Source organism: Stegostoma tigrinum, chromosome 30 (assembly GCF_030684315.1).
Source record: "Stegostoma tigrinum isolate sSteTig4 chromosome 30, sSteTig4.hap1, whole genome shotgun sequence".
Classification (NCBI taxonomy): Eukaryota; Metazoa; Chordata; class Chondrichthyes; order Orectolobiformes; family Stegostomatidae; genus Stegostoma; species Stegostoma tigrinum.
Genome location: NC_081383.1, coordinates 3,203,200 through 3,228,734, shown reverse-complemented (window position 1 = coordinate 3,228,734; position 25,535 = coordinate 3,203,200). Strand labels below are relative to the sequence as shown.

At 44.0% G+C, this 25,535-nt stretch overlaps 1 protein-coding gene across 2 annotated transcripts in view; it reads right to left on the bottom strand.

Annotated features, from left to right (window-relative positions):
* LOC125465965 (cAMP-specific 3',5'-cyclic phosphodiesterase 4C-like) overlaps window positions 1-25,535 on the bottom strand; it is a 340,991-nt gene that overhangs the window by 228,546 nt on the left and 86,910 nt on the right. For both annotated transcript variants that reach the window (XM_059638435.1, XM_059638436.1), the window contains exon 3: window positions 24,739-24,959. In XM_059638435.1, the coding sequence (XP_059494418.1) occupies window positions 24,739-24,959 (221 nt within the window). The remainder of the gene's footprint in view (window positions 1-24,738; window positions 24,960-25,535) is intronic.

Here is a 25,535-nt window from a genome sequence, read left to right as displayed (position 1 = left end):
AAACAGATGTGGAGCTGAACGATTTTTAAATATAACATTTTTGTTACATCCTGTAATTTTGCAACAGTAGTTTCTCTGGCCTTATTTGGTTTAGTGCTGCTGGAATCCTGCCATATTGAGTCTCAGCACATCAACTTAATAATAAATAAAACTGTCAGTATAGCATATATCATCCCTACTGATCCTTTTCATTTGGAGAGAGTTGGCAATTTTACATTGTACCATTTGTACTTTGCACAGTTGTCTCCATGTTACACACGAAGAAATAGAGGCACTGGAAAAATTCATTAAGATATTACCAGAACTAAGAAGTTATAATTTTACAAAAGAGCTGAACATGCTTTCTGAAGCATATCACAGACACACGCACCCTCTGGAAATGGGAAGGTTAGTGGGTGTCCAAATCGAGGTCTTTAAATTTATAAAGGGGATTAATAAACGTAAATGGAGAAAAGACTTGTGGCAGTGAGGGGACAATTTGAAAACATGACATTTATATTACGAAGCTTTCATGATCAGACACTACTTAGGAAACAGATAACTATAAACAAACTGCAGAAGGTATGAGGTAATTTAGTGAGATTTTCTGAACACTGAGTAACCAGGAGTGGGAAACTCGAGTTTGTGCCTTTGATCAGTGCACCATGCACACATTTTATTACGGCATCTCTCAACAACAAAAGCAACTTGAATCAAGCACAACAGCAGCAGGATAGAAGGGAATTAATCTCTTCACTCTTGTCTTCCAAATGTGGCAGTGTGAAATGGAATCAGCACCTTAATCTGCCATCAATGTCATCACTTCTTGCCACTGTCAATGAAGTAATTCAGATCAAAGTGGCTCCAAAACACCCTCATCACTGAAATTACACCACTTTCAACAGCATTGTTTTAAAATTGTAGCCCGTTCCCCAACACCCCACACTCCACACCCCACTCCCAGCCTCGTCTTCCTGATTTGAACTTTAAAGACGACTTAATATGACAGGAATCCTTGATTTTGAAATACTAAACACAATAAAAGATTTAAGAAAGACCTTTCATTGGACCAAACCTACTCTCTTTCTGAAGCATATCACTGATACTATCTATCCATTCCTTTTCTTCCAAAGCCCATGTACACTGTGCCCCATCTTAGATTTTATTCACTTATTTAATCATGTAGATTGAATGCTTCTAAGGCCAACCAACCTGTACAATATTTTCACATCTCCATTGTTCAATTTACAGTTGCCCTCAGCTGTGAGTGTGCTCCCCTTCACACAATACCACAGGATATTTGAATCCCAAATGTATATTCATGCACCACTTCATCAATTACTGAAAGACATTTGGGTAAATGACAAAACAAGCAGTATCCATAAAACCTGATAGAATTCAAAACCTCTTCCACAGTGATGTGCATCAATCCAGTTCCCAATGAGGACTGCTGAAGTGGTCAGTGACAGCAATGGGAGGTACCAGTCAACACAGTGTGGAGCAGGAGGAACACAACACGTCAAACAGCATTAGAGGAGCAGGAAAGTTGATGTTTCAGGTTGGGGCCCTTCTTCAGAACTTGCCTGGCCTGCTGTGTTCCTCCAGCTCCTCACTGTATTGACTCTGACTCCAGCATCTGCACTTCTTGCTATCTCCCAATGGGACGTACCAGATTGATTGGTTGGGACCACCAACGAGGAACAACAAGTAAGCTTTACCAAAGGTAAACAGGGCTGTAGGAAAATGTTGAGGGTTGAACCTCTCAGTAAGATTGTGCAAAAAGATAAGCTGATCCAATCCTTCTCACCTTGGTTTATCATCTCAGAGTCAACTCCATTTACAGTCTCAATGTTATGTAATGAAGCGTGTTACACACACACACACACACACACACACACACACACAAATACACATCCATACCCCAAATACAGATATACAACCATGCATACACCATAATGCACACAAACACATACACATACCCAAAATAGATATGGAACCTTTCATACACTCTGACATATACAAACATACACATATCCCAAATACACATAAACTACTGTTCATACAGTCTGACGTATACAAACATACCTCAAATACAGCTACACAACCATACATACATCCTGACGTATACAACACATATACACACCCTCAATAAGGAAACACAACCATACGTACATCCTGACATATACAAACATATGCACACCCAAATACAGATACACATCTAAACATACACCCTCACACATATTCACACGTTCACAAACGCCACGCTCCGAGGAAGATTTAATTTTAAAGGAACTAAACTTTTGTTTCTCGTTCGGATCGATTTTCACCAGCGCCCTCGTTTCTCGCTTACCGTCTGAGGCCGTGGAAAGACGTTGGCCAAGACATCCGCGGCTTCTTTAGGCCGGGCCTGTCCCCGTTCTCCAGGGTCTGAAAGTTCTCCATGGCTCGGTGGTACATGTACCTCTCGGTATCCGAATAGAACCTCTGCTTGATCTTGATGTGAGTCCGGGGCTGCCTCCAGAGGTGTTTGGGGGGTTTGGCAGTGCCGACCCCTTCCCTGACCAGGGCTGAGCATTTCACAGTCTCCATTTGGGGTGAAGAGATTGGGGGAGTCGAGAGTTGGGTTGGATTTGAGCAGCTCCACCAAAAAAAGACACAGCAAGAGCTGGAGAGGGCGGGTCCAGACACGGCAATGAACTAATATTTAAAATTGATCAACTGATCTCTTTAAAAACTCTAAAAAAATTTCAGAGGAGAGTTAATTGAGAATGAGCAAACCAGGGGCAGCTGTCCACGGTCCTGGTGCTGAAAGTTCAGCTGGAAGCACACTCTCCGAGGCTTAGAGCACCCCACTGTTTTCACCCAGAAAATATTTAGAATCACCCCCAATCAAGTTAGCACTGTGCTCAGTCTCTAAAAATAAACCGATACCGATTTAGAAGCCGATTACTGCGATCTAACATCTAGGTACATTATGAGAAGGAAATCGATTAGTTCAAAAAACGATTCCTAAACTGCAATCAACAGAAATCCAACAGGTCTTTAAAAAAAAGACCTTTAAATATTTCAACTAAATCTTACTCATTTTTGTTTAAAAAAAGACTTTCTTTTAAATAAAAATACTTACAACCTGAACTAAAATTAATTGCTTAAAGATTATTCCAGTTGTTATTTGCTAAAATTCACATCTATTTTATACCCAAATTACTTTTTTTTTTGTTTAGGGGCTGGGTGTTTAATTTGGCGATTTTTCTTCCCAGGTCGCTAGGAGAGGGGCAAACTGAAATCCCAGCTCCTTGCTGGAGCTCTTTATAATGGGATTAGCTTCTAACAAGCTGTCTGGCTCGATCGATTTCAAATACTTAATAAATAACTCAAACGCAGCTCATTAATCAGTAGAACGAGCACTGTCGTCCTGGGAAGAAGACAAAGCTCATGTTTTTTTTCTGACTAATTCTCATCTCATATTCAGTAGCCCACAGTCACACTAAAACTGAAAGCGACACTCAGCTCCGCCGCTCAACTCTCCAGAATCCGCCCTCCATCCCCTGCACTGGCGGCAGCTCCCGGAGCTCAGTGACTGGTACTGCCTTCGAGGCGGTTCGACTCCTTTCGCCTCTCACTTTCATTCAGATTTGCTCTGTCTTCAGTGAAATATCCCCCCAGGCCCCGGCCCCTGTCCACCTGGACTGGCTGCTGTCTGGATTTCTCAGAGTTTTTTGTGTGGATCAGAATCAAGCGGCTCCGCCTTTGGAATGGGTTTGAAAGTGAAAGACAAAAAAGGAAACCAAAGGAGGACCCTCCCTCTACCGGGAGAACAATTACTACTTCGCCACGGAGCAAATAAAAAAGCAAATCCACTTACAATCTCAAACAATCAAATGCTAACCAAAAAAACAAGTTACTCCCTCTCCGACTGATAACCACGTATGAAATGGTTCTATATCATTTTATCTCCCTTCATTTTGAGCAATAACTTATTGGCTTTGAACATGGGAACTACGGGACCTTTGTCAGAATTCAGTGATTCATTATGAAATCTATTTTGGGGAATGTAGATTGTCAATAGTTTAATGACATTCATTCTCAGGACCTGGCCATGAATGGCACAGCAAGCATTTATTGGTTATTACTCGTGGCCCCTCACCATCCTGACCTGGAAATATGTTACTGTTCTTCCGGTGTCCCTGGGTCAAAATGCTAGAATTCCCTTCCTAATGACACTGTCCTTACACAAAGTGAACTGCAGAGGTTCAAGAAGACAGCTCACCACTGCCTGTTCAAGGGGCAACTAAAGGATGAACAATAAACGCTGGGCCCAGTCCATGATACCCACATCACTTGGGGGTGAGGGTTCAGAGAGCTGAAGGGACCCACTGTGAGGTTTGCAAGGGATTCTATGATGAGTCACGACTGAAGTCTCAGCCCCAGATTCATGCAAGTGGAATGGAACTTGAAGGGTACCATGTTCCCATGTCCTTTTTGGAGGTTGAGTCTGCAGGTTTCAGAGGCAGTCTGGATTCTGCAAGCCATCAACAGATGTGACATCACTGTTAACCCTTTGGCCAGCTTTTCTCAGTGGTGACTATGAAAAGAGCAGGCAGGGTAATTTAGCACATACAAACTTTGCTGGCACAGCAGCAGTCTCTCTGCTTCTTTCAGATATTTCTTCAATTCTGTTTCTTTGGTTGAGCTTTTGGTCCCCAATCCTCATGTCTCCTCTATGGTTTGGTCTAAAATTTTGTTTGATAAACCTCTTTGAAACTCTTCAGGACTTTTTAAAAAATTTTGTTATACAAATGTATAAATTAATGTAATTGTTGAAGGTGGAGATGATGCTTGGAAGTCATGAAGGGCAGAAGATCAACTTGCTCTGTGTGTGTGTGTGTGTGTGTGTGTGTGTGTGTGTGTGTGTGTGTGTGATTTTGTGTAAATGTAATCAATTTCCATTGTGGTTCACCCATAGTCACACAGCGCACCCACAGATACTCTCTAGTCTCAGGGATGGCTTTCAATCACCTGTGCCCAATCTGCATTCATAAAGGGAAATTAGGGAACAAATTTAAGGTCAATGTCAAAATTACAGAAAGTCTCCTTTAAGAGGCAAACAATTGGCACTATTTCAACAGAGCTAAATGTCAGTGAAGTCTAGTTTTATAAATGCAATCTAATTGGCGGTGTTTGATATTGAGCAGATTGTCATTTGATTGAACACAATGTTACAGCAAGAAATTTTTGAGCATTACATACTACTTATGGATTAAAAGAATGCAAATGAGATTTGAACTTGCAGCTTTTGTCCTAAGTACGTTCACTGGCACAGAAGTCAAAGCTGAAGCAGTCTGAGATTATGGTTGACATGGACTGGTTGGACCGAAGAGACTGTTTCCATGCTGCATGACTTTATTTGAGGGAATTGGAGGAAATAAGATGTTACAGACATAGGGAAGGGTATGACTATGGAGGGCTTTGAAAACAAGGAAATAAATTTTAAAATTGAGGCATTAGTGTTTTGGGAAAAGAGTAAGCGGGCTTAGATGATAATGGCTAAATGGGCTTGGTGAGGATTAGTAAACAGAGCAGCAGAATTTGGAGGATATCAGGATGGTGGACAATGGAACAGGAAAGCACTGGAACTGTCGAATCCAGAGATGGTGAGGGCAGGACTGAGCTGTCTCAGAGAAAGTACAGCACAGTTAGGTGCAGAGACAGGATGTTTTAGGCAGATGCCATTTCAGTTCTGTCATGAAGAATACCTTCTTGGATGAGATACAATGACCACCTATACTTCAATGACAACTAGTACCTCTGAGACTGCAGGAGTTGGAATCAGAAAATAGACAAAAACAACAGAGAAACAAAGAAAATACACTGAAAAGGAACGGAGGAAGCAATGCACTTTGAGCAATTCTAAAATGGAAAATTCAGTTCTAAAATGAACAGACTCCCCCACAATACTGATTCATCCAGCTCTCATAGCACCAGCTCTGTAATTGTTCGTGGAGTACACAAGAAAACAGTGCAATTATTACAGGAGAGATTTCATATCAGTTTTGATGGCGCCTAGGTTTACCTCACAGCTATCTCATTCAATTGCAACACCCGCCCAACAATGGTGCCTTCCCCCAACATTTACTATCCCTGCCTTGTCATAGCACCCATCCAACATCCAACACAGAATGAACAGAAACTCCCTCCACCTATTGTCAAGATCCAAGTCATTAAACTTTGGGCTTCACCATGATGACCAACACCATCATTGTCCAAGGTCAATGTTTAAGGCTGACCCAGTCTGTTACAACTTTGGTGTCATGTTTCACCATGAGTTGAGCTTCTAACCAGATACCAACTCTATAAATAAGACAATTTACCTCTACTGCTATTCCACTTACTGACTCCACGATCTCTCAGCTCATCTGGAATCAGCAGGGTGATTAAGTTTAAGAGCCGTGAGACAATGCTGCAGCTCTATAAAACTCTGGTTTGACCACCCTTGGAATATTGTGTTCAGTTCTGATCGCCTCATTATAGGAAGGATGTGGAAGCTTCAGAGAGAGTGCAGAGGAGATTTACCAGGATGCTGCCTGGACTGGAGGTTAGGTCTAACGAGGAAAGGTTGAGGGACCTAGAACTTTATTCATTGGAGCGAAGAAGGATGAGAGGTGACTTGTTAGAGGTGTATAAGATGATGAGAATCATAGATAGAGTTGATAGTCAGAGACGTTTTCCCAGGGCAGAAATGACTATTACGAAGGGGCATAACTTTAAGGTGATTGGAGGAAGGTACGGGGAGATGTCAGAGGTAGGTTCTTCACACAGAGAGTGGTAGGTTTGTGGAATGTGTTGCCAGCTACTCTTGTATAGGTACATGGAGGATAGTAAAATGCAGGGTACGCAGGGTAGATTGAACTTAGTAGGATAATAGCTTGGCACAACATTGTGGGCTGAAGGGCCTGTACTGTGCTGTTCTGTTCTATGTTCAATGTTCTATCTGTTGCTGAAAATCCTTATCCAAGCCCTTCTTACCTCCAGCCTTGACTATTCCAATGCTCTCCTTGTCTATCTGTTACTGTAAGATGATGAACCATAAGACATAGGAGCAGAAGTAGGCCAGTCAATAAGATCATAACAGATCTGTTAATCCTCAACTCTAACTTCTTCACAATTCTTGATTCCCTCAGCCTTGAATATTCATAATGATGTCCTCTCTACAGCCCCGACTAGTAAAAAAATTCCACAGATTCTCTATTCTCTGAGAGAAAATAGGCCTGATCTTGTTTTAAACGGGCCAATCCCTACCCTAAGATTATACCCTCTTGGCCCTAGACTCTCCCACAATGAAAACAACTTCTCTGCATCAATCCCACAGGTCCCTCAGAGTCATATATATTAAAATCAGGTAATCTCTCATTCTTCTAAACTCCAATAAATAAAGGCCCAAACTACGGAACTTCTCTTTCAAACTCAGTCCCCCCATACCAAAAATCAACCCAATGAATCTTCTCTGAACTGTCCTCATTGCCAGAAATCATTCCTTAAAAAAGGGAACCAAAGCTGTTCACAATATTCCAGCTGTGGTCTGAAGAGTGCCTTGTAAATTCTTAGCAAGACTTCTTTATTCAGTTTATTGAAAAATTACTGCTTGTATTTAACTCACGCAGAGACTCAAATACACACTGGTTCTACGATTCTTACATGAGCTCCCAAATGGCCATCATTCTTAGCCTTCTGTTCAAATTCTCCCATGGCTTGGTCTGTTTCTATCTCCACAACCACCACCCTCATGACATTTCCTTGCACTCTTTGATTGTGGGTGCATTCTTCATTTCCAGTGCTCCAGCACTATTTTGGAATTTCCCTCAGCTCTCCACCTCTCTTTCTTTATTGGAGGAGGCTCCTTAAAAATTTCCAGCTTTTGACGACCAGTCCTAATAAAACCAAGAGTCTCAGTGTTATACAGAATATGGGAACTGCAGATGCTGGAGAATCCGAAATAACAAAGTGTGGAGCTGGATGAACACAGCAGGCCAAGCAGCATCTTAGGAGCACAAAAGCTGACGTTTCGGGCCTAGAGCCTTCATCAGAGAGGGGGGGACGGGGAAAGGGTTCTGAAATTAATGGGGGTGGGGCAGATCGAAGATGGATAGAGGAGAAGGAGAGGAGACAGACAGGTCAAAGAGGTGGGGATGGAGCCAGTAGAGGTGAGTGTAGGTGGGGAGGTAGGGAGGGGATAGGTCAGTCTGGGGAGGATGGACAGGTCAAGGGGGCGGGTTAAGGCTAGTAGGAAGGAAATGGAGGTGCGGCTTGAGGTGGAAGGAGAGGATAGGTGAGTGGAAGAACAGGTTAGGGAGGCAGGGATGAGCTGGGCTGGTTTTGGGATGCATTAGGGGGAGGGGAGGTTTTGAAGCTTGTGAAATCCACATTGATGCCATTGGGCTGCAGGGTTCCCAAGCGGAATATGAGTTGCTGTTCCTGCAACCTTCGGGTGGCATCATTGTGGCACTGCAGGAGGCCCAGGATGGACATGTTGTCGAAGGAATGGGAGGGAGAGTTAAAATGGTTCGCGACTGGGAGGTGCAGTTGTTTAGTGCAAACCGAGCGTAGGTGTTCTGCAAAGCGGTCCCCAAGCCTCCGCTTGGTTTCCCCAATGTCGAGAAGACCACAACGGGTACAGCGGATGCTGTATACCACATTAGGAGATGTGCAGGTGAACATCTGCTTCATGTGGAAAGTCTTCTTGAGGCCAGGGATGGGAGTGAGGGAGGAGGTATGAAGGCAGGTGTAGCACTTCCTGCAGTTGCAGGGGCAAGTCCCGGGTGGGGTTGGAGGAGGAGTGAGTGTTACATTTTGTTGAGTAGCTCTCTTCTGAAGTGTCTTTGAATGCTGTTATCTTCATTCATGGGATGTACTGTCACTATTGCCAGTCCCTGGAGAAGGTGGAGGTGAGCTGCTTTCTTGAACTACTGTAGTCCATGTGCTGTAGGTAGGGCCATAATGCCCTTAAGGAGGTAATCCCAGGATTTTGACCCAGCGACACCAAAGGAAGAGCAATATATTTCCAAGCCAGAATGGTGAGTTGCTTAGACAGGAACTTGCAGGAGTTTCCATACATCTGCTGCCCTTATCCTTCTCGATAGCAAGGTCTTTATAGAATCATAGAATCCCCACAGTGTGGAGGCAGGCTATCGGGTATTGAGGCCACATCGACCCTCCAAACAGGATCCCACCCAAATCTGACTGCCTGCCCCACCCTGTAATCCTATATTTCCCATGGCTAACACACTTAGCCGACACATCCCGAGACACCATGGGCAAATTAACACGGCCAATCCACATAACTTACACATCTCTGGAATCCAGAGCACCTGGAGGAAACCCACGCAGCCACAGGGAGAATTTGCAAACTCCACGCAGACAGTTACCCGAGGGTCCCTGGTGCTATGAAGCAGCAGTGCTAACCACTGAGTCACTGATACACTGTGTCATCCCCGAGGGTTTGCTGTTGAAGGACGTTGGTGAGTTGCATCTTGTAGATGCTACACACTTCTGCTACTAAGCGTCAATGGTGAATGGAACGAATTTTGAAGGTAGTACCGGGAATGGATTTTTGAGGATGTGCTGCTGATAAGGTGGGCTGCTTTCTCCTGTGTGATTAGATTCCCCACAGTGTGGAAACAGGCCCTTCAGCCCAACAAGTCCACACCACCCCTTGAAGCATCCCACCCAGACCCAGCCCCCTATAACCCACACACCCCTGAAACTACGGGCAATTTAGCATGGCCGATCCACCTAGCCTGCACATCTTTGGACTGTGGGAGGAAACCGGAGCACCCGGAGGAAACCCACGCAGACACGGGGAGAATGTGCAAACTCCACACAGATGGTCGCCCGAGGTTGGAATCGAACCTGGGTCCCTGGCGCTGTGAGGCTGCAGTGCCAACCACTGAGCTACCGTGCTGCCCCTTGTTAAGCTTCTGGAGTATTGTTGGAACCGCACCCATCCAGGCTAGTGAGCAATATTCCATTTCCTGACTTGTACCTTACTGATGGCAGACAGGCTTTGGGGGGAACTGGAAGTGATCACTTGCGACAGAATTCTCAAACTCTGACCTGCACTTGTTGGCATAGTATTTATACAGCTATAGTAGGAACTGCCGAGTTCTGTTCGGTTTCTGGTCAGTGGTAACCACAGGATATGAATAACACTGGAATGTTAAAAGTGCCACGCAGATACAAGTTGATGTTGTTGTGAGGGTTTTATTACAGTGTGAGTCAGACCCTGAAGTGAAATTTGATGGAGAGGTGATGGACAGAAAAGGGCAAAGAAATCAGGAGACTGAGTATCACAGGACGGCTGATTATTAGAGTTGCAGAAAAGAGACAGCAGGTGTTTCAACATTAACAAATATTGAAATTTTCCCCTAATCATTTCCAAACATATAGGAAACTCAAACTTATCAGATTTATTTAATTAGTTTTTTGTGCTTAGGAAAAGGTCACAGACTCACTGAACGATGAGGTCTCTATTCCTACAATTATTTTCATGCCTGTGACTTTATCTCTCAGTGATGGCTGCCATCTACATGTCAGGTTAATGCTAATGGTGTGTAAATAGAGTACAGTAATAAAGGCTCAGTGAGAGCAAAGGTGCCTGCACTAATAAATGTTTAACACAGTAACTGTAACCCAGCCTGAAGTGGACAGAAGTTAGGGATTAGTTGGGGAGTCAGAGATAGAGGAAGGGAAATGGGAGAGACAGGGATAGAGGGGGGATAATGGGAGAGAGATAGGAATGGGGGCAAGACAGGGAGAGATAAGGAGGAGATAGGATAATATCAAGGACAGATTTACTCCACTCTTTCCTTGATGAACCTGGTGCCATGGGGAAAAATGAGGAAGCAACTGGATAGAGGAGGAGGGTAATAGGTGAGTAAAGAGATAGATGGTCTGTCATGGGGGAGGAGTAGGATACAGGAGGGTTAGGTCAGAATGCAAGCTAAAAATCAATTACACTATTTTTGAAGAAGAACATTCATCTGGAATAGGCTTAAAAATACCAGTTAGAAATTAGACCAAAAATTAAAGAAAAGATGGAGGGAGAATGGAGAATCTATCCTTCAAAACATGGTAAAAAGAGATAGGGTCAGAACAAAGATTAGAAATCATTTAAATATAGAGAATTAAATTGAATTAACTTAACAGATTACTTTCATTAAATACAAAATTATGTTTAAGAAGGCTATTGATTTGAAATCATAGCACACAAAGACAGTGCCAACATCAATTACTTTTATTAGACCTCATTGAACAGAATGACATAATGTTTATAAAAGCTTCATCTGACTCACAATGCTGATGAGTTGCTGCCATGAGAAGCTCCACCTGAAATTATGGGAAAACATTCAAACTTTTCCATATGCGATGAAGAAGAGTCAAATAAGGAAGAGACAGGCAGAAGATGGTTGGCTGCAGTTCGTCTGTTGCAAAGACTTTGAAGATGGGGAGAGAGTTTCTGACACATTTGAGTGTAGAGGAGAGAGTTGCTAGGCATGAGGTGTTGCTGGTGAAAGTAAAATGAAACAATTAAGTAAATGGAGTGTTGGTGGGAGTGTGGGGCTGGGCTGGTCAAAATCTGGCTGGAGCTGAAGGGTAAGGTTGTGGAGATTGGCTGAGGCTAGTCCATGGTCAGATTGATAATGAAGGACACAGTTAAAAGTCCATTGGAATGCTACTAAAGTGGAAGTCAGTCTTACTTCAGAAAGGTTGGTTGTGGCTTTTGCACACCAGGATATCTCTGCAGAAATTCCTCAAGTTAGTGTAATAAGCCCAACCAGCTTCAGCTGCTTCGTAGGAATATAGAAAATAGGAGCAAGTCAAGGCCATTTGGCCCTTAGATCCTGTTTCACCATTCAATATGATTATGGATGATCAGCCAATTCAATACCCCGTTTCTGCTTTCCCCCAATAACCTTTGATCATAGGATTCCAACAGAGCGAAAAGAGGTCATTCAGCCCATTGAACCTGCACTGACCCTCCAAACACCCAGATCAAGCTCCCACCCTTTCCACATGCCCCCACATTTACCACGGCCAAGCCACCTAACCAGCACATGTTTGGAATGTGGGAGGAAACCCAAACAGGCACAGGGGAGCATGCAAGTTCCAAACAGTTACCCAAGGCTGGATCAAACGCAGGTCACTGGCACTGTGAGCAGCAGCGCTAACCAATGTGTAATCAAGCAACCCTCTATCCCAGAGAAGTACCTCTAACTCCTTCTTGAAAATATTTAGTTTTTTCACTTCAACCGCTTTGTATGGCACAGAATTCCACAGGCTCACCACTGTCTGGGCAAAGAATTTCTCCTCATCTCATTCTTAAATGTCCACTCAATATCCTTTGTTTATGACTCCTGGTTCTGGACTCTCTGGTCATTGGGAACACCCTTCCTGTGCTAATGTGTTCACCAGTGACCTTCCCTCTATCACTAGTTCAGAAGGGGAGGCGATAACCCAGTGGCATTATCACTGCTCTGCTAATCCAGTGACCCAGGTAATGTTCCAGGGACCAGGCTTCAAATCCTGCCATGGAAGACATTGAAATTTGAATTAAATAAATATCTGGAATTAAGAGCCTAATGATGACCATGAATCCATTGCCAATTGTTGGGAAAAAAACCCATCCGGTTCACTAATGTCCTTTAGGGAAGGAAACTGTCATCGTTATCTGGTCTGGCTGAGATGTGACTCCAGACCCTCAGCAATGTGGGTGACTCTTAACTGCCCTCTGGGCAATTAGGGATGGGCAGTAAATGCTGCCTGGCCAGTGATACCCTCTTCCTGTGAATAAATAAAGAGGAAAAAAGAAGTGACTGCATAATGTTTAGCACCATTTTTGACTCCTCAGAACTGAAGCAGCTATATCCAACAGCAGAAAGATTTGGACAATATCCAGGGTTGGGATGATAGATGACGAGAGCCATTCACAGCATATAAGTCCCAGCCAATGACCCTCTCCATCAAGAGAGAATCTGGCCATCTTACATTAACATTGAATAACATTAGCATCATTTAGTCTTCCAGTATCATAGAAGCATATAACTGGTACAGTGCTCAAGGAGGCCATTCTTCCCTTTGTGTGAACATTGGATCGTTCTTTTCCCCTATAATTCTCCACACCATTTCTATCCAGATAATCATCCAATAGCCAAGCTTGAATGTGTCAATTGATCCTGCTTCCACCACACTTCCAGGCAGTGTATTCCAGACACTAACCGAGCACTGAATGCAAAAAGGTTTTTGCTCCTTGTCAACAGCCTGGATGCTACCATTGAAACTAAACTGGGTTCAACATTTCAACACAGTAGCCAAGGAGTGGGTCACAGGGTGGGAATCCTGCAGGGAGTAACTCACTTCCTGACTTCCCAAAGCCTGTCTGCCATCTACAAGGCACAAGTCAGGAATGTGATGGAATACTCCCTACTTGCCTGGGGAAGGATGCAACTCCAACAACACTATCCAGGACATAGCAGCCTTTTTGATTGGCATCACATCCATAAGTATTCACACCCTCTACCACTGACGCTTGGTGTGTACTATCTACAAGATGTACTGCAGAATTTCACCAAGGACTCTTGGACACACTTTCCAAACCCACAATAGCCTCTATCTAATAAGACAAGGGCAGCAGATACATAGGTACACCACGCCCTGCAAGTTCCCCTCCAAACCACTAACCATCCTGATTTGGAATTATATGGCTGTTATTTCAAAGTCATTGAGTCAAAATCCTGGAATTTCCTCCCAAAGAACATTGTGGGTCTCCCACAGCACATGGACTGCAGCAGTTCAAGAAGGCAGCTTCTACAGGGAAATTATGGGATAGATATTAAATGTTGGCCCAGTCTGTACTCCCTAAATCCCAAGAATGAATAAAGAAGTGATCAGGAAGTTCAAATGTGGCATAGTATGATAGCACATAAAGAGCGGGAATGGTTTTCCCATCAAATTTGCAGGATCTGATCTTCCAAAAGATTCACAGTGCCTATCAGCACAAAGGCAACAGGACCTGCTGACATCACTATAGGGGAACATCAGAACAGGAGGAGGCCATTGAGATCCTCCATGTTTCCTTTCACCAGTTAGATGAGTCATGCTGAACTGTATCTCCACTCCAAAACCCTGCCTCATTCCCTTTCCCAAGAGACGTCTATCAACCTCATTTTTAACATTTCGAATTCACTTGCAGCCTCAACAAATTTTTGAGGGAGAGAATTCCAGTTTTTGGTGATTCAAGGGATTGGAACTGGCCCAGCATTTATTGCCCATTCCATAATGTCCCTGCAGAAGGTGGTGGTGATCTGCCTTCTTGAACCACTGCAGTCTATGTGCTGTTGGTAGATCCATGATGTCCATAGGGTGGGAATTCCAGGATCTTGACCCAGTAGCACTGAAGGAACAGTAATATATCCCCAGTCCCGTTTGTGTGAAGAATGGTTTCCTGACATCACATCTGCTCCAAACCTCTGAATGCTTGAATTGATCTCAACTTCCCTCAATGGAGGAAGTAGTTTTTCTCCAATTAATCTGCCAATTGATTTATTCATCTTAAATTTTTAAATTAGAGCATCTTCTCTATGATGGGAATAACTCCAAGATTGTCCTTTGCTGTATTCACCAATCCCTGTCCCCAGCAGAGAAGTCAATTCTTTTTCCTGTCCACTTGTCATCAGAGCAAATACAAAGTCCTATATGATTGAGGTAATCCAATAAATGTTTTCACTATGGGCATATCTAACTGCCTGGTTTATTGCCCTTAAATAATGACTGAAGGTCAGAAACTTCAGTGAATGCAAGATTAATTTAATAATTGTGAAGACAGAGAATCAGAGACCTGTCTGTCTTGACACAAATGTGCATAATGCAAAATCATTGCCTTTAATCAGATGTTGCAGTATTGTCAGTCTCTATGGCAAAGTACACCAAAAGCCCCTAATTACCCAGCACAGCAACAATATTTATGATTCAGAAAAAAAATTACCTGCTTATAAAAGAGCAGATCCTGACACAAATATCAAGAGTCCCCACACACTGATCAAGTGCTCCAGTAACAAATACTGTAATCGCTGTTTTCCCCAACAAGCATTTGCATTTATATAGCACCTTTAACATAGTAAAGAACACTGAGGTTTTTTACAGCAGTGATTATCAGACGAAATTTGCCACCAAGCGACATAAGGTCAATGTCACGGTTTCTACCCTCAGCCTAAGTTTCAAAGAACAGTATAGCACAGAAACAGGTCCTCTGTCCTAAAAGACTGTGCTGACACACAATATAGAACATAGAACAGTACAGCACAGAACAGGCCCTTCAGCCCACAATGTTGTGCCGACCATTGATCCTCATGTATGCACCCTCAAATTTCTGTGACCATATGCATGTCCAGCAGTCTCTTAAATGACCCCAATGACCTTGCTGCCACAACTGCTGCTGGCAACGCATTCCATGCTCTCACAACTCTCTGTGTAAAGAACCCGCCTCTGACATCCCCTCTATACTTTCCACCAACCAGCTTAAAACTATGACCCCTTGTACTAGCCATTTCTGCCCTGGGAAAATATCTTTCTAAACTAAAATCCTTTTGCCTCTAAGGAGCCCACATGCCATTATTCTCTAGGTATTCACGTATCTGTCAAGATGCCTCTTAAACATTTCTGTTGTATACGCCTCCACCACCTCCTCTGGCAATACATTCCAGGCACTTACCACCCTCTGTGTAAAAAATATGTTTCTCACATCTCCCTTCAACTTACCCCCTTTTATCTTAAACCTATGCCCCCAGTAATTGACATTTCTACCCTGGGAAAAAGACTCCAACTATTCATTCTATCCATGCCTCTCATAATTTTGTATACCTCTTCATTCAAGTGAAAACAAAGCAAGTTTGTCCAATCTCTTCTCATAGCTACTACTCTCCAAACGTGGCAGCATCCTAGTAAATTGATTCTGTGATCTCTCCAAAACCTCCATGACCTTCTGGTAGTGAGACAACTAGAACTGTACAAAACATTCCAAATGTGTCCCAGCTAAAATTCTACACAGTTGGAACATGACTTGCCAATTTTTATACTCAAGCCCTGACCAATGAAGACAAGCATCCCATATGATTTCTTGACCACCTTATCTACTGGTGTTGCCACTTTTAGGGGACTGTGGACCTGTACGTCTAGATTCCTCTGCATGTCGAAGCTTCTGAGGGATCTGCCATCTATTGTTTCCTTCCCTCTGTGTTTGATCTCCGAAAATGCATCGCTTCGCATTTTCCGGATTAAACTCCATTTGCTATTTCTCTGAAATTTTCTGCCTATCTATTTCCAACTGTATCCTCTGGCAATCCTCCTCACTATCCTCAGCTCCCCCAATCTTGGTGTCATCTGCAAACTTACTAATCAGGCCATCTGCGTTCCAAATCATTTATATGCATCGCAAATAACAGGAGTCCCAGCACTAATTTCTGCAGAACATCACTGGTCACAGATCTCCATTTGGGAAAAAAAAACACCTTTCCACTGCTACAGAGATAGCAGGAACTGCAGATGCTGGAGAATCTGAGAACAAGGTGTAGAGCTGGATGAACACAACAGGCCAAGCAGCATCTTAGGAGCAGGAAAGCTGACGTTTCGGGCCTAGACCCTTCGCCCGAAACGTCAACTTTCCTGCTCTTCTAATGCTGCTTGGCCTGCTGTGTTTATCCAGATCTACACCTTGTTATCTCAGATTCTCCAGCATCGGCAGTTCCCATTACCTCTGATACAAAGATTTTGTACAAGGCTCCAGCAACTTCCTCACCTGCCTCTCTCAACATTCTGGGATAGATCCCATGAGGTCTTGAGAACCTGTCTGCCTTAATGCTTTAAAAATCCCTAATATCTCCTTTTTTTATATTGACTAGAATATCAATAAACCTCTCCCAAGACTCACTTTCCACTGTGTCCTTCTCCTTTGTGAATACTGATACAAAGTATTAGTTAAGGATCTTAGCCACTTCCTCTGGCTCCAATCATAAATTCCCTCCTTTTTCCCTGAGTGGACATACCCTTTCCCTAGCTGCTACTCTCTTGCTCCTTATTTATGCATAAAATGCTTTAGGATTTTCCATAATCCCATTTACCAAAAACATTTCATGGCCTCTTTTAGCCCTCTTAATTCTTTATTTGAGTTCTTTCCTGCCATCTTTGGGTTCTTCAAAGCTTCTGTTTGTCTTCAGTTTCCTAAACCTTACATCTGCCTCCTCTTTGTTTTTTTATTAATCCTCCAATTTCTCTCATTGTCAAAGATTTACCAGCCACACTAGTTTGAAGCCTCTTGAATAGCACCTCCCTGCCTGGATGTAGGTGCCTCTTTAGTTCAGATACAACCCGTCCTTCTTGTACAGGTGCCACCTGCCTGAAAGAGGGGCAGCACAGTGGCTGAGTGGTTAGCACTGCAGCCTCACAGCACCAGGGACCCGGGTTTGATCCTAGCCTCGGGCAACTGTCTGTGCGGAGTTTGCACATTCTCCCCGTGTCTGCGTGGGTTTCCTCCGGGTGCTCCGGTTTCCTCCCACAGTCCAAAGATGCACAGGCTAGGTGGATTGGCCATGCTAAATTGCCCGTAGTGTTCAGGGGTGTGTGGGTTATAGGGGGATGGGTCTGGGTGGGATGGTCCAAGGGGAGGTGTGGACTTGTTGGGCCGAAGGGCCTGTTTCCACACTGTAGGGAATCTAATCTTAAAGAGGTCTCAACCACCCACATACCTGAAGCCCACCCTTCTCCACCAGCTCTTTAGCCACATATTTCACTGTACTATCTTCCTGTTCCTAGCCTCAGTGGCATGTGGCTTAGATAGTAATCTCAAGGTTACAACTCTGGAGGTCCTGCTTTTCGACTTCCTATCTAACTCTCTGCACTCCCTTTGCAGGACCTCATCTCTCTATCTGTCCATGTCATTGGCACCAACATGGACCACAAACTCTGCTGGCCCTCCTCCTTCGGAATCTCCTGTGCCCTGTCATAGACATTCTTGGCCCTGGCACCATCCTGGATCCTTGCTTGCATCCACAGAAACACCTGTCTGTACCCCTGATTATGGAGCCGCCTGTCACTACACTCTGATCCTCCCTGCTGTACAACAGAGCCAGTCTTGGTGCTACTGCTGCTGCTTTCCCCTGAGAGGTCCCACCCCCCAATAGCATCCAACATGGAATACCTGTTTGACGGGGGAATCAGCAATAGGTGACTCCTACACTGCCTGCCCATGCCTACTCATCTTCCTGGTGGTCACCCACTCTCCTCTGTCTGTGTAATCCCTATTGGTGATGTGACCAACTCGCTAAACATGTTACCCATGACATCTCAGCCACATGGATGCTCCATGGCGAGTCTATGCACAGCTCCAGGCATGAGGCAGATCAGGAACTGCAGCTGATCACACTTCCCATATATGTAATCAACATGGAGACTGGGAGCGTCTCTGATTTCCCACATACTACAGGAGGAGCATTCCACGAGCGGAGTTCTTCTGCCATTGTGAACCCTATCGACTAAATCAACCTTATTAATGACAGAAAATAATCCACAAACTGATTACATACCCTTATTCAATTGTAATCAAACTCAGGTCTCTCGCTCCCTAGCAGATTACAAAATGTAAGGACTTTGTCTCTCTGCAGACACTACCTTCAAAAAAGTTTCTGCATCTGGAACCAATGAGAACCTGTTTTACTTTCAGCAGGACCCTTAATGAACCATCTTTGAGAAACGTCTCTTGCTCCTGATTTAAATAACCTTGTTTGTATTCAGAGGTGAATCATTCTGAATAATGAATATATTAAAATTGTATTTCTTTATCTGCAATTTTAGAATGAGACTTACTCACTAAATGAGCTAGCCTTATTAAAATAGAAAGCAGAGGCATTTGCCCGGGAATTAATCAGCTTCTCATTTTCACACCAACTCTCATTTCCTACTCGTCAGTAATGTTTTTGATTCCACTGTTACTCAAAGCAGTTCATTCCAAAATGCAGCAAGACCTCTGGCTGGGCTAAGTGGAAATAGCATATATACCTCACAGCTGCCAGGCAATGACCATCTCGAACAAGACAGATGGGAGTTGATCCCAAGAAATATGAGGTAATGTGAGATAAAATATGGGGTAGGGTGAACAAAGTAAGGGGTTACACTCAAAATGGCATGATCCTGGAAATTACTAAACATCAGAGAAGGGAGACAAAAAAAACTGCAGATGCTGGAATCCAGTGTAAACAAACAGGAGGCTGTAAGAACACAGAGATAACAAAGTGTGAGGCTGGATGAACACAGCAGGCCAACAAGTATCTGAGGAGCAGAAAAGCTGGCGTTTCGGGCCTAGACCCTTCATCAGAGAGGGGGATGGGGAGAGGGTTCTGGAATAAATAGGGAGAGAGGGGGAGGCGGACCGAAGATGGAGAGTAAAGAAGATAGGTGGAGAGGAGAGTATAGGTGGGGAGGTAGGGAGGGGATAGGTCAGTCCAGGGAAGACGGACAGGTCAAGGAGGTGGAATGCGGTTAGTAGGTGGGAAATGGAGGTGCGGCTTGAGGTGGGAGGAGGGGATAGGTGACAGGAAAAACAGGTTAGGGAGGCGGGGACAAGCTGGGCTGGTTTTGGGATGCAGTGGGGGGAGGGGACGAGCTGGACTGGTTTTGGGATGCAGTGGGGGGAGGGGACGAACTGGGCTGGTTTGGGGATGCGTTGGGGGAAGGGGAGATTTTGAAGCTTGTGAAGTCCACATTGATACCATTGGGCTGCAGGGTTCCCAAGCGGAATATGAGTCGCTGTTCCTGCAACCCTCGGGAGGCATCATTATGGCACTGCAGGAGGCCCAGGATGGACATGTCGTCTAAGGAATGGGACTTACGGCTGGGAGAACACAGCGAGCCAGGCATCATCTGGAGGAAAGGAGCAGTTAACATTTCGAGGGTTACCCTTCTTCAGGACTCACAGCCTTGGCGTGCGTATCCGCAGATCTCTGAAGGTAGCAGGGCAGAGGGTTAATGTAGTTAAGAAGTCATACGGGATACTTCTTTAAAATTCATTCACAGGACGAGGGCGTTGCTGGCTAGGGCAGCATTTATTGCCCATCCCTAATTGGCCAGAGGGGAGTTAAGAGTGAACCACATTGCTGTGGGTCTGGAGTCACATGTCAACTCGGCCAGGTAAGGATAGTAGTTTCCTTCCTGAAAGGACATGAGTGAACCAGATGTGTTTTTCCTGACAATCAACAATGGATTCATGAATATCATTGGATTCCTAATTCCAGATATTTATTGAATTCAAATTCTGCTGTATCAGGATTTGAATCCGGGTCCTCAGAACATTATCTGGGTCTCTGGATTTACAGTCCAGTGATAATTCCACGAGCCCATCGCCTCGCTCCAGTTTGCCTTTATTAGGTGAGGCATTGAATACACGAGCACAGGGCTATCCTGGGACTAGTTGGGCCACAAATGGAGCACTGCATGCAGATCTGGTCACTACATTATGAGAAGGATGGGATAACGCTAGAGAAGGTGCAGAAAAGTTTTACCAGGGTGCTGCCTGGGCTGGAGGGTCTGAGCTACAAGGAAAGATCAGACAGGTGGGTGTCATTTTCATTGTAACAGCGAAGGTTGAGAGAATCTTGAAAGAGGTGGATGAGAATATGAGGGGCATAGATAGGGTGGATAGGGAGACACTTTTCCATTCATAGAGGGTTCAATAACTAGGGGGCACAGTTTTAAGGCAAAGAAGGCCAAAGGTACAGTTGATGAGAAATGTTTTCAGTAAGACGATATTGGGAGTCTGGAACTCACATTCTGAAAGAAACTCTTCGTTCATTCAAGCATTATTTAGATATTCATTTGCATTGCCATAGCCTGCAGGGCAATGAGCCAATGGCTGGAAATTATGATTACAGTAGCCAGATCTTTATCAAACAGCATGGACTCAATGGGCCAAATAGCATGCTTCTGTGCTATAAATGTCTATGGGTGAGAAAAAAATCTAGCACCTTATGTCCAATAACATAACCAGCACTGATTACTTCACCATCAACGTACCACCAGTGCCTGGACTAGACCAGCCTTAGACCTGCTGAGTCTTTTTATAATTGGTGTTTTTGTTTTTGATTTCCAGCTTCTGCAGCTTTCGGCTTTATAAATAAATACTGTAGCTGCTAAAGCAAGTCTTCAGTTAGAAATTCTGAAGTGAGTAAGTCACCTCCCAACTCTCCCAAAGCCTGTTTTCCAACTACAAGGAACAGTCAAAAGTGTGATGAGCTGTTTGCCACTTGCTTGGTTGGGTGCAGCACCAACAGCACTCAAAAAGCTCAACAACTTCCAGGAAAAGGCAACACATTTGATCCGTATGCCACCCATAGCCTTTAACATTCATTCCCTTCACCAATGATGGGCCACAGTATGTACTATCCACATACTGCACTTGAGTAAATTACCAAAGCTTGTCAGACAGCACCTTCCAAACCCATGGTCACTTCTAAGTAGAAGGATAAAGACAGCAGGTACATGGGAACATCACCCCCTGCAAGTTCCCCTCCAAGCCACTCACCATCCTGACTTGGAAACATATCACTGTCCCTTCACTGTAACAGGCTCAGATCCTGGTGGGCCACCACCCCTCAGGGGAGGGGAAAGATTGAGGAGAGTCCTTTGGGGGTAACATCTAGCTGGTGTGGGATTTGAGCCCACACTGTTAGCATTAGTGTGCATTGCAGCCATCCAACCAAATGAGCTAAGTGGCCCCCACTGTAGAATGTATTGAAGTAATGAAAGGAGTTTTACATGCACACGCACGCATACACACACACACACACACACAAAAACACACGTGTGCACACATGCATGTGCACACACTCACACAAACTCACACACAGTCACTCATACACACACACACATACACACAAACACACACAAACGCACATACACACACTCATTCACACACATTCGCACACACACAAACTCACACGCACACACATACATACACACAAATTCACACACACACACTCACATACACACTCAAACACACATATACACAAACTCACACACACACATACATGCACACACTCACATACACACAAATTCACACACAGGCACACATGCAAATTCACACACACCCCAAAAAAAATACACACATATGCGTGCACACACATCAATACACACATTTACACACACACACACTTGCGCACACGCATGCACACACATGTGCCCAAACACACACACAAGCACTCACACACATAAACGCACACATATGCACATACCTACATGCACACATACACTTACACACTGACTCACATGCACGCTCAATACGTAAACACACACTCATGCCTACACACATGCACATGCACACACTCACACACACACAAACAAACACACGTGTGCACACATGCACATGCACACACTCACACAAACTCTGACACACAGTCACTCACACACTCACTCACGCATGCACACAAACACACAGACACTCATACACACACATGCACACATACACTCTCACTCGCACACACACATACATACAAACACACACATATACATACACACAAATTCACACACACACTCACACACACACACACACACATGAACACACTCACAAACACACATACACACACAGATACACACAAACTCACACACAAACTCGCATACACACTCACACACACACATACACACACACACTCACATACACACACACATACACACAAACTCACACACACACACACACACAAACTCACACACACACACAAACTCACACACACACACACACACACACTCACATAACAACACTCACACCCACACACACACATACACACAAACTCACACACACATACACACACACACTCACACACATACACACACACACTCTCACACACACACACACAAACTCACACACACATACACACACACACTCTCACACACACACACTCACACACAAACTCACACACACACACTCTCACACACATACACACACACACACACAAACTCACACACACACACACACACACACACACACACACATACACACACACTCTCACACACACACACAGACACACAAACTTACACACACACACACAGACACTGTTTCAAGCGGTACGTTCATTGGTTGCCACAGACTGCACTCAAAGCTGGTATAATCTCAGAATAAAGGGGGGGACATTTGAAACAAAGATAAGGAGGAATTTCTTCTCCCTGAAGGGGGTAAATCTATGGAATTCTTTATTGCAGAAAATTGTTCAGTTATATTTAAAGTTGAAATATAACTGATTTTCAAGGAGTCAGGCAGACAAGTGTTATGGGGAAAAGGCAGGAAAATGGAATTGAGGATTATCAGATCAACCATGATCTCACTGATTCGTGCTGCAGGCTCAGTGAGCCGAATGGCCTGATATTGTTGTCGTGTCTAATAGTTTTACAGATTCAGTTGAACATATCATTGCAGTTACATACTCATTAATCATCTTCCTTTCCCTCTGAGATCTAATTTTAAATAAATACTGTTCATAAGAAAGATTAATGTGAAACAACATCATATTTGTCTTGCTATTCAATTCCTCAGTGAGATCTAGACTGAAAGACAGCTTATAGCACATGCTTCCCAGCACTAATAACAGGACTACAACTCTTACAAGCTCAAATCTCTTAAGTAAATCCATTGCTTTTTCATAATTTTGACCCTCAGAGTGGATAAAGACTTATCTTTTTGTCATATCTCCTCTCATTTCCAGGAAGATGGAAAGCATAAATCCATTTTGACCCAAACAACATCACACCCACCGACCTCCCCCACAAAAAAAGAGAAAGCTGCAAACTGGAGAATGCAGACTGAAAACAATGAAAACCGGAGATCACAGCGGGACAGGCAGCATCCATAGGAAGAGAGCAAGCTAACGTTTCGGATGAAGAGTCATCTGGACTCAAAATGTCAGCTTGCTCTCTCTCTCCACAGAGGCAGCCTGACCTGCTGTGATTTCCAGAATGTTTTGTTTTCAGGACAGTGTCTGCTGTAATTTTTTTCCTATGTAAAGCACAGGCTGCTTAACTTTCATTGTATGATTCGAGCTGGATGACCAGTTCGACCAGTATGTTCCTTTCCAAGTGTTACTGTTTAATGGTTTCTCCCTCTGCCAGGGATTCAAAGCTGCAGCTGTATTTTATGTTGTTGTTGCTACCTTCTTAGACGCTGTTTCTTTCTCCAGCTGGATTTCTTATGTTATGAAAATTCATTTACTTTTAACTGCTGCATTCCTGATTCCATGATACGCTGAGGTGTTGAGTGGCTGCCCCACAGATTGGACACAAAGACACTTACAACTGAATCAGAAATCACACGACACCAGGTTATAGTCCAGCAGGTTTAGTTAAAATCACAAGCTTTCAGAGCAGTGCCCCTTCATCAGGTGCTGGTCTTTAACCCGGTGTTGTGTGGCTTCTGAGTTTGTCCACCGCACTCCAACACCGGTATTTCCACATCATGACTTACAACAGTGTGTGACCACAACAAGTCAGCCAGTACGTCAAGTCTGAATAAAGATATCGACATCTGCACATTTCCAGGCACATATCATTTACACACACTACAGGTAGGTACACCAGTGTGTGTACACCAGTGTGTGCACACCAAAGTACCATTGTCAAAGAACAGGCATCTCTGAGATATTTCACACAGTGAAGAACAGGGTGATGCTTCTCCTTTACCTGGGGCTGCTGTTCTGTACTACAGCAGACGAAGCTTCGTCTTGTACAGGGACAATGAGCCTCAGGCCCTGGTCTTCTTTCGGTGGTCTATGACCTTCATAGAGTGTAGACTGTCGCCAGGATAATGGAGGCAGCTGCAGTGTTCCTGATGAGTGTCTCTTTACCAGGCCAAACATGGATGGCTGACCTGGAGACAGCAGATCCAGTGAGTCTTTGATCCTCTGGCAACAAATGAGAAAATAAAGGGGTTAGGAAAGTAGGAAAGTAGTGAAAGAAATAGTGCACTCTTACTGGAGTAGGGGATGTGAAAGAATGCTAATTGGAAACATAATTTGCAAATTTTTCATTACTCACGAACATGCAAAGTGATAAGAATCTGATCAAGCATATATGATATAATTTTGTTTTTCACAAGCGAGTACTTGAACAACCATGTGAATGTGGAGGGGACAAAAACAGAAGTTGCTGGAATAGCTCAGCAGGTCTGGCAGCATCTGTGAAGGAAAAAAACAGTCTGGTGACCCTTCCTCAGGTCTCGAATAAAAGAGTTAACGTTTCAAGATCTGAAGAAGGGTCACCGGACCCGAAACGTAAACTCTTCTTCCTTCATTGATGCTGCCAGATCTGCTGAGCTTTTCCAGCAACTTGGCTTTTGTTCCTGATTTACAGAATCCGCAGTTCTTTCAGTTCTTATCATATGTGGAGTGGGCTTGTCAGCTCAGTTAGCTGATTTGTGATGCCCACGGCATGTGTTCAATTCCAAGCTTAGGATTCACCTACTCAACTTCTCCCTTTCA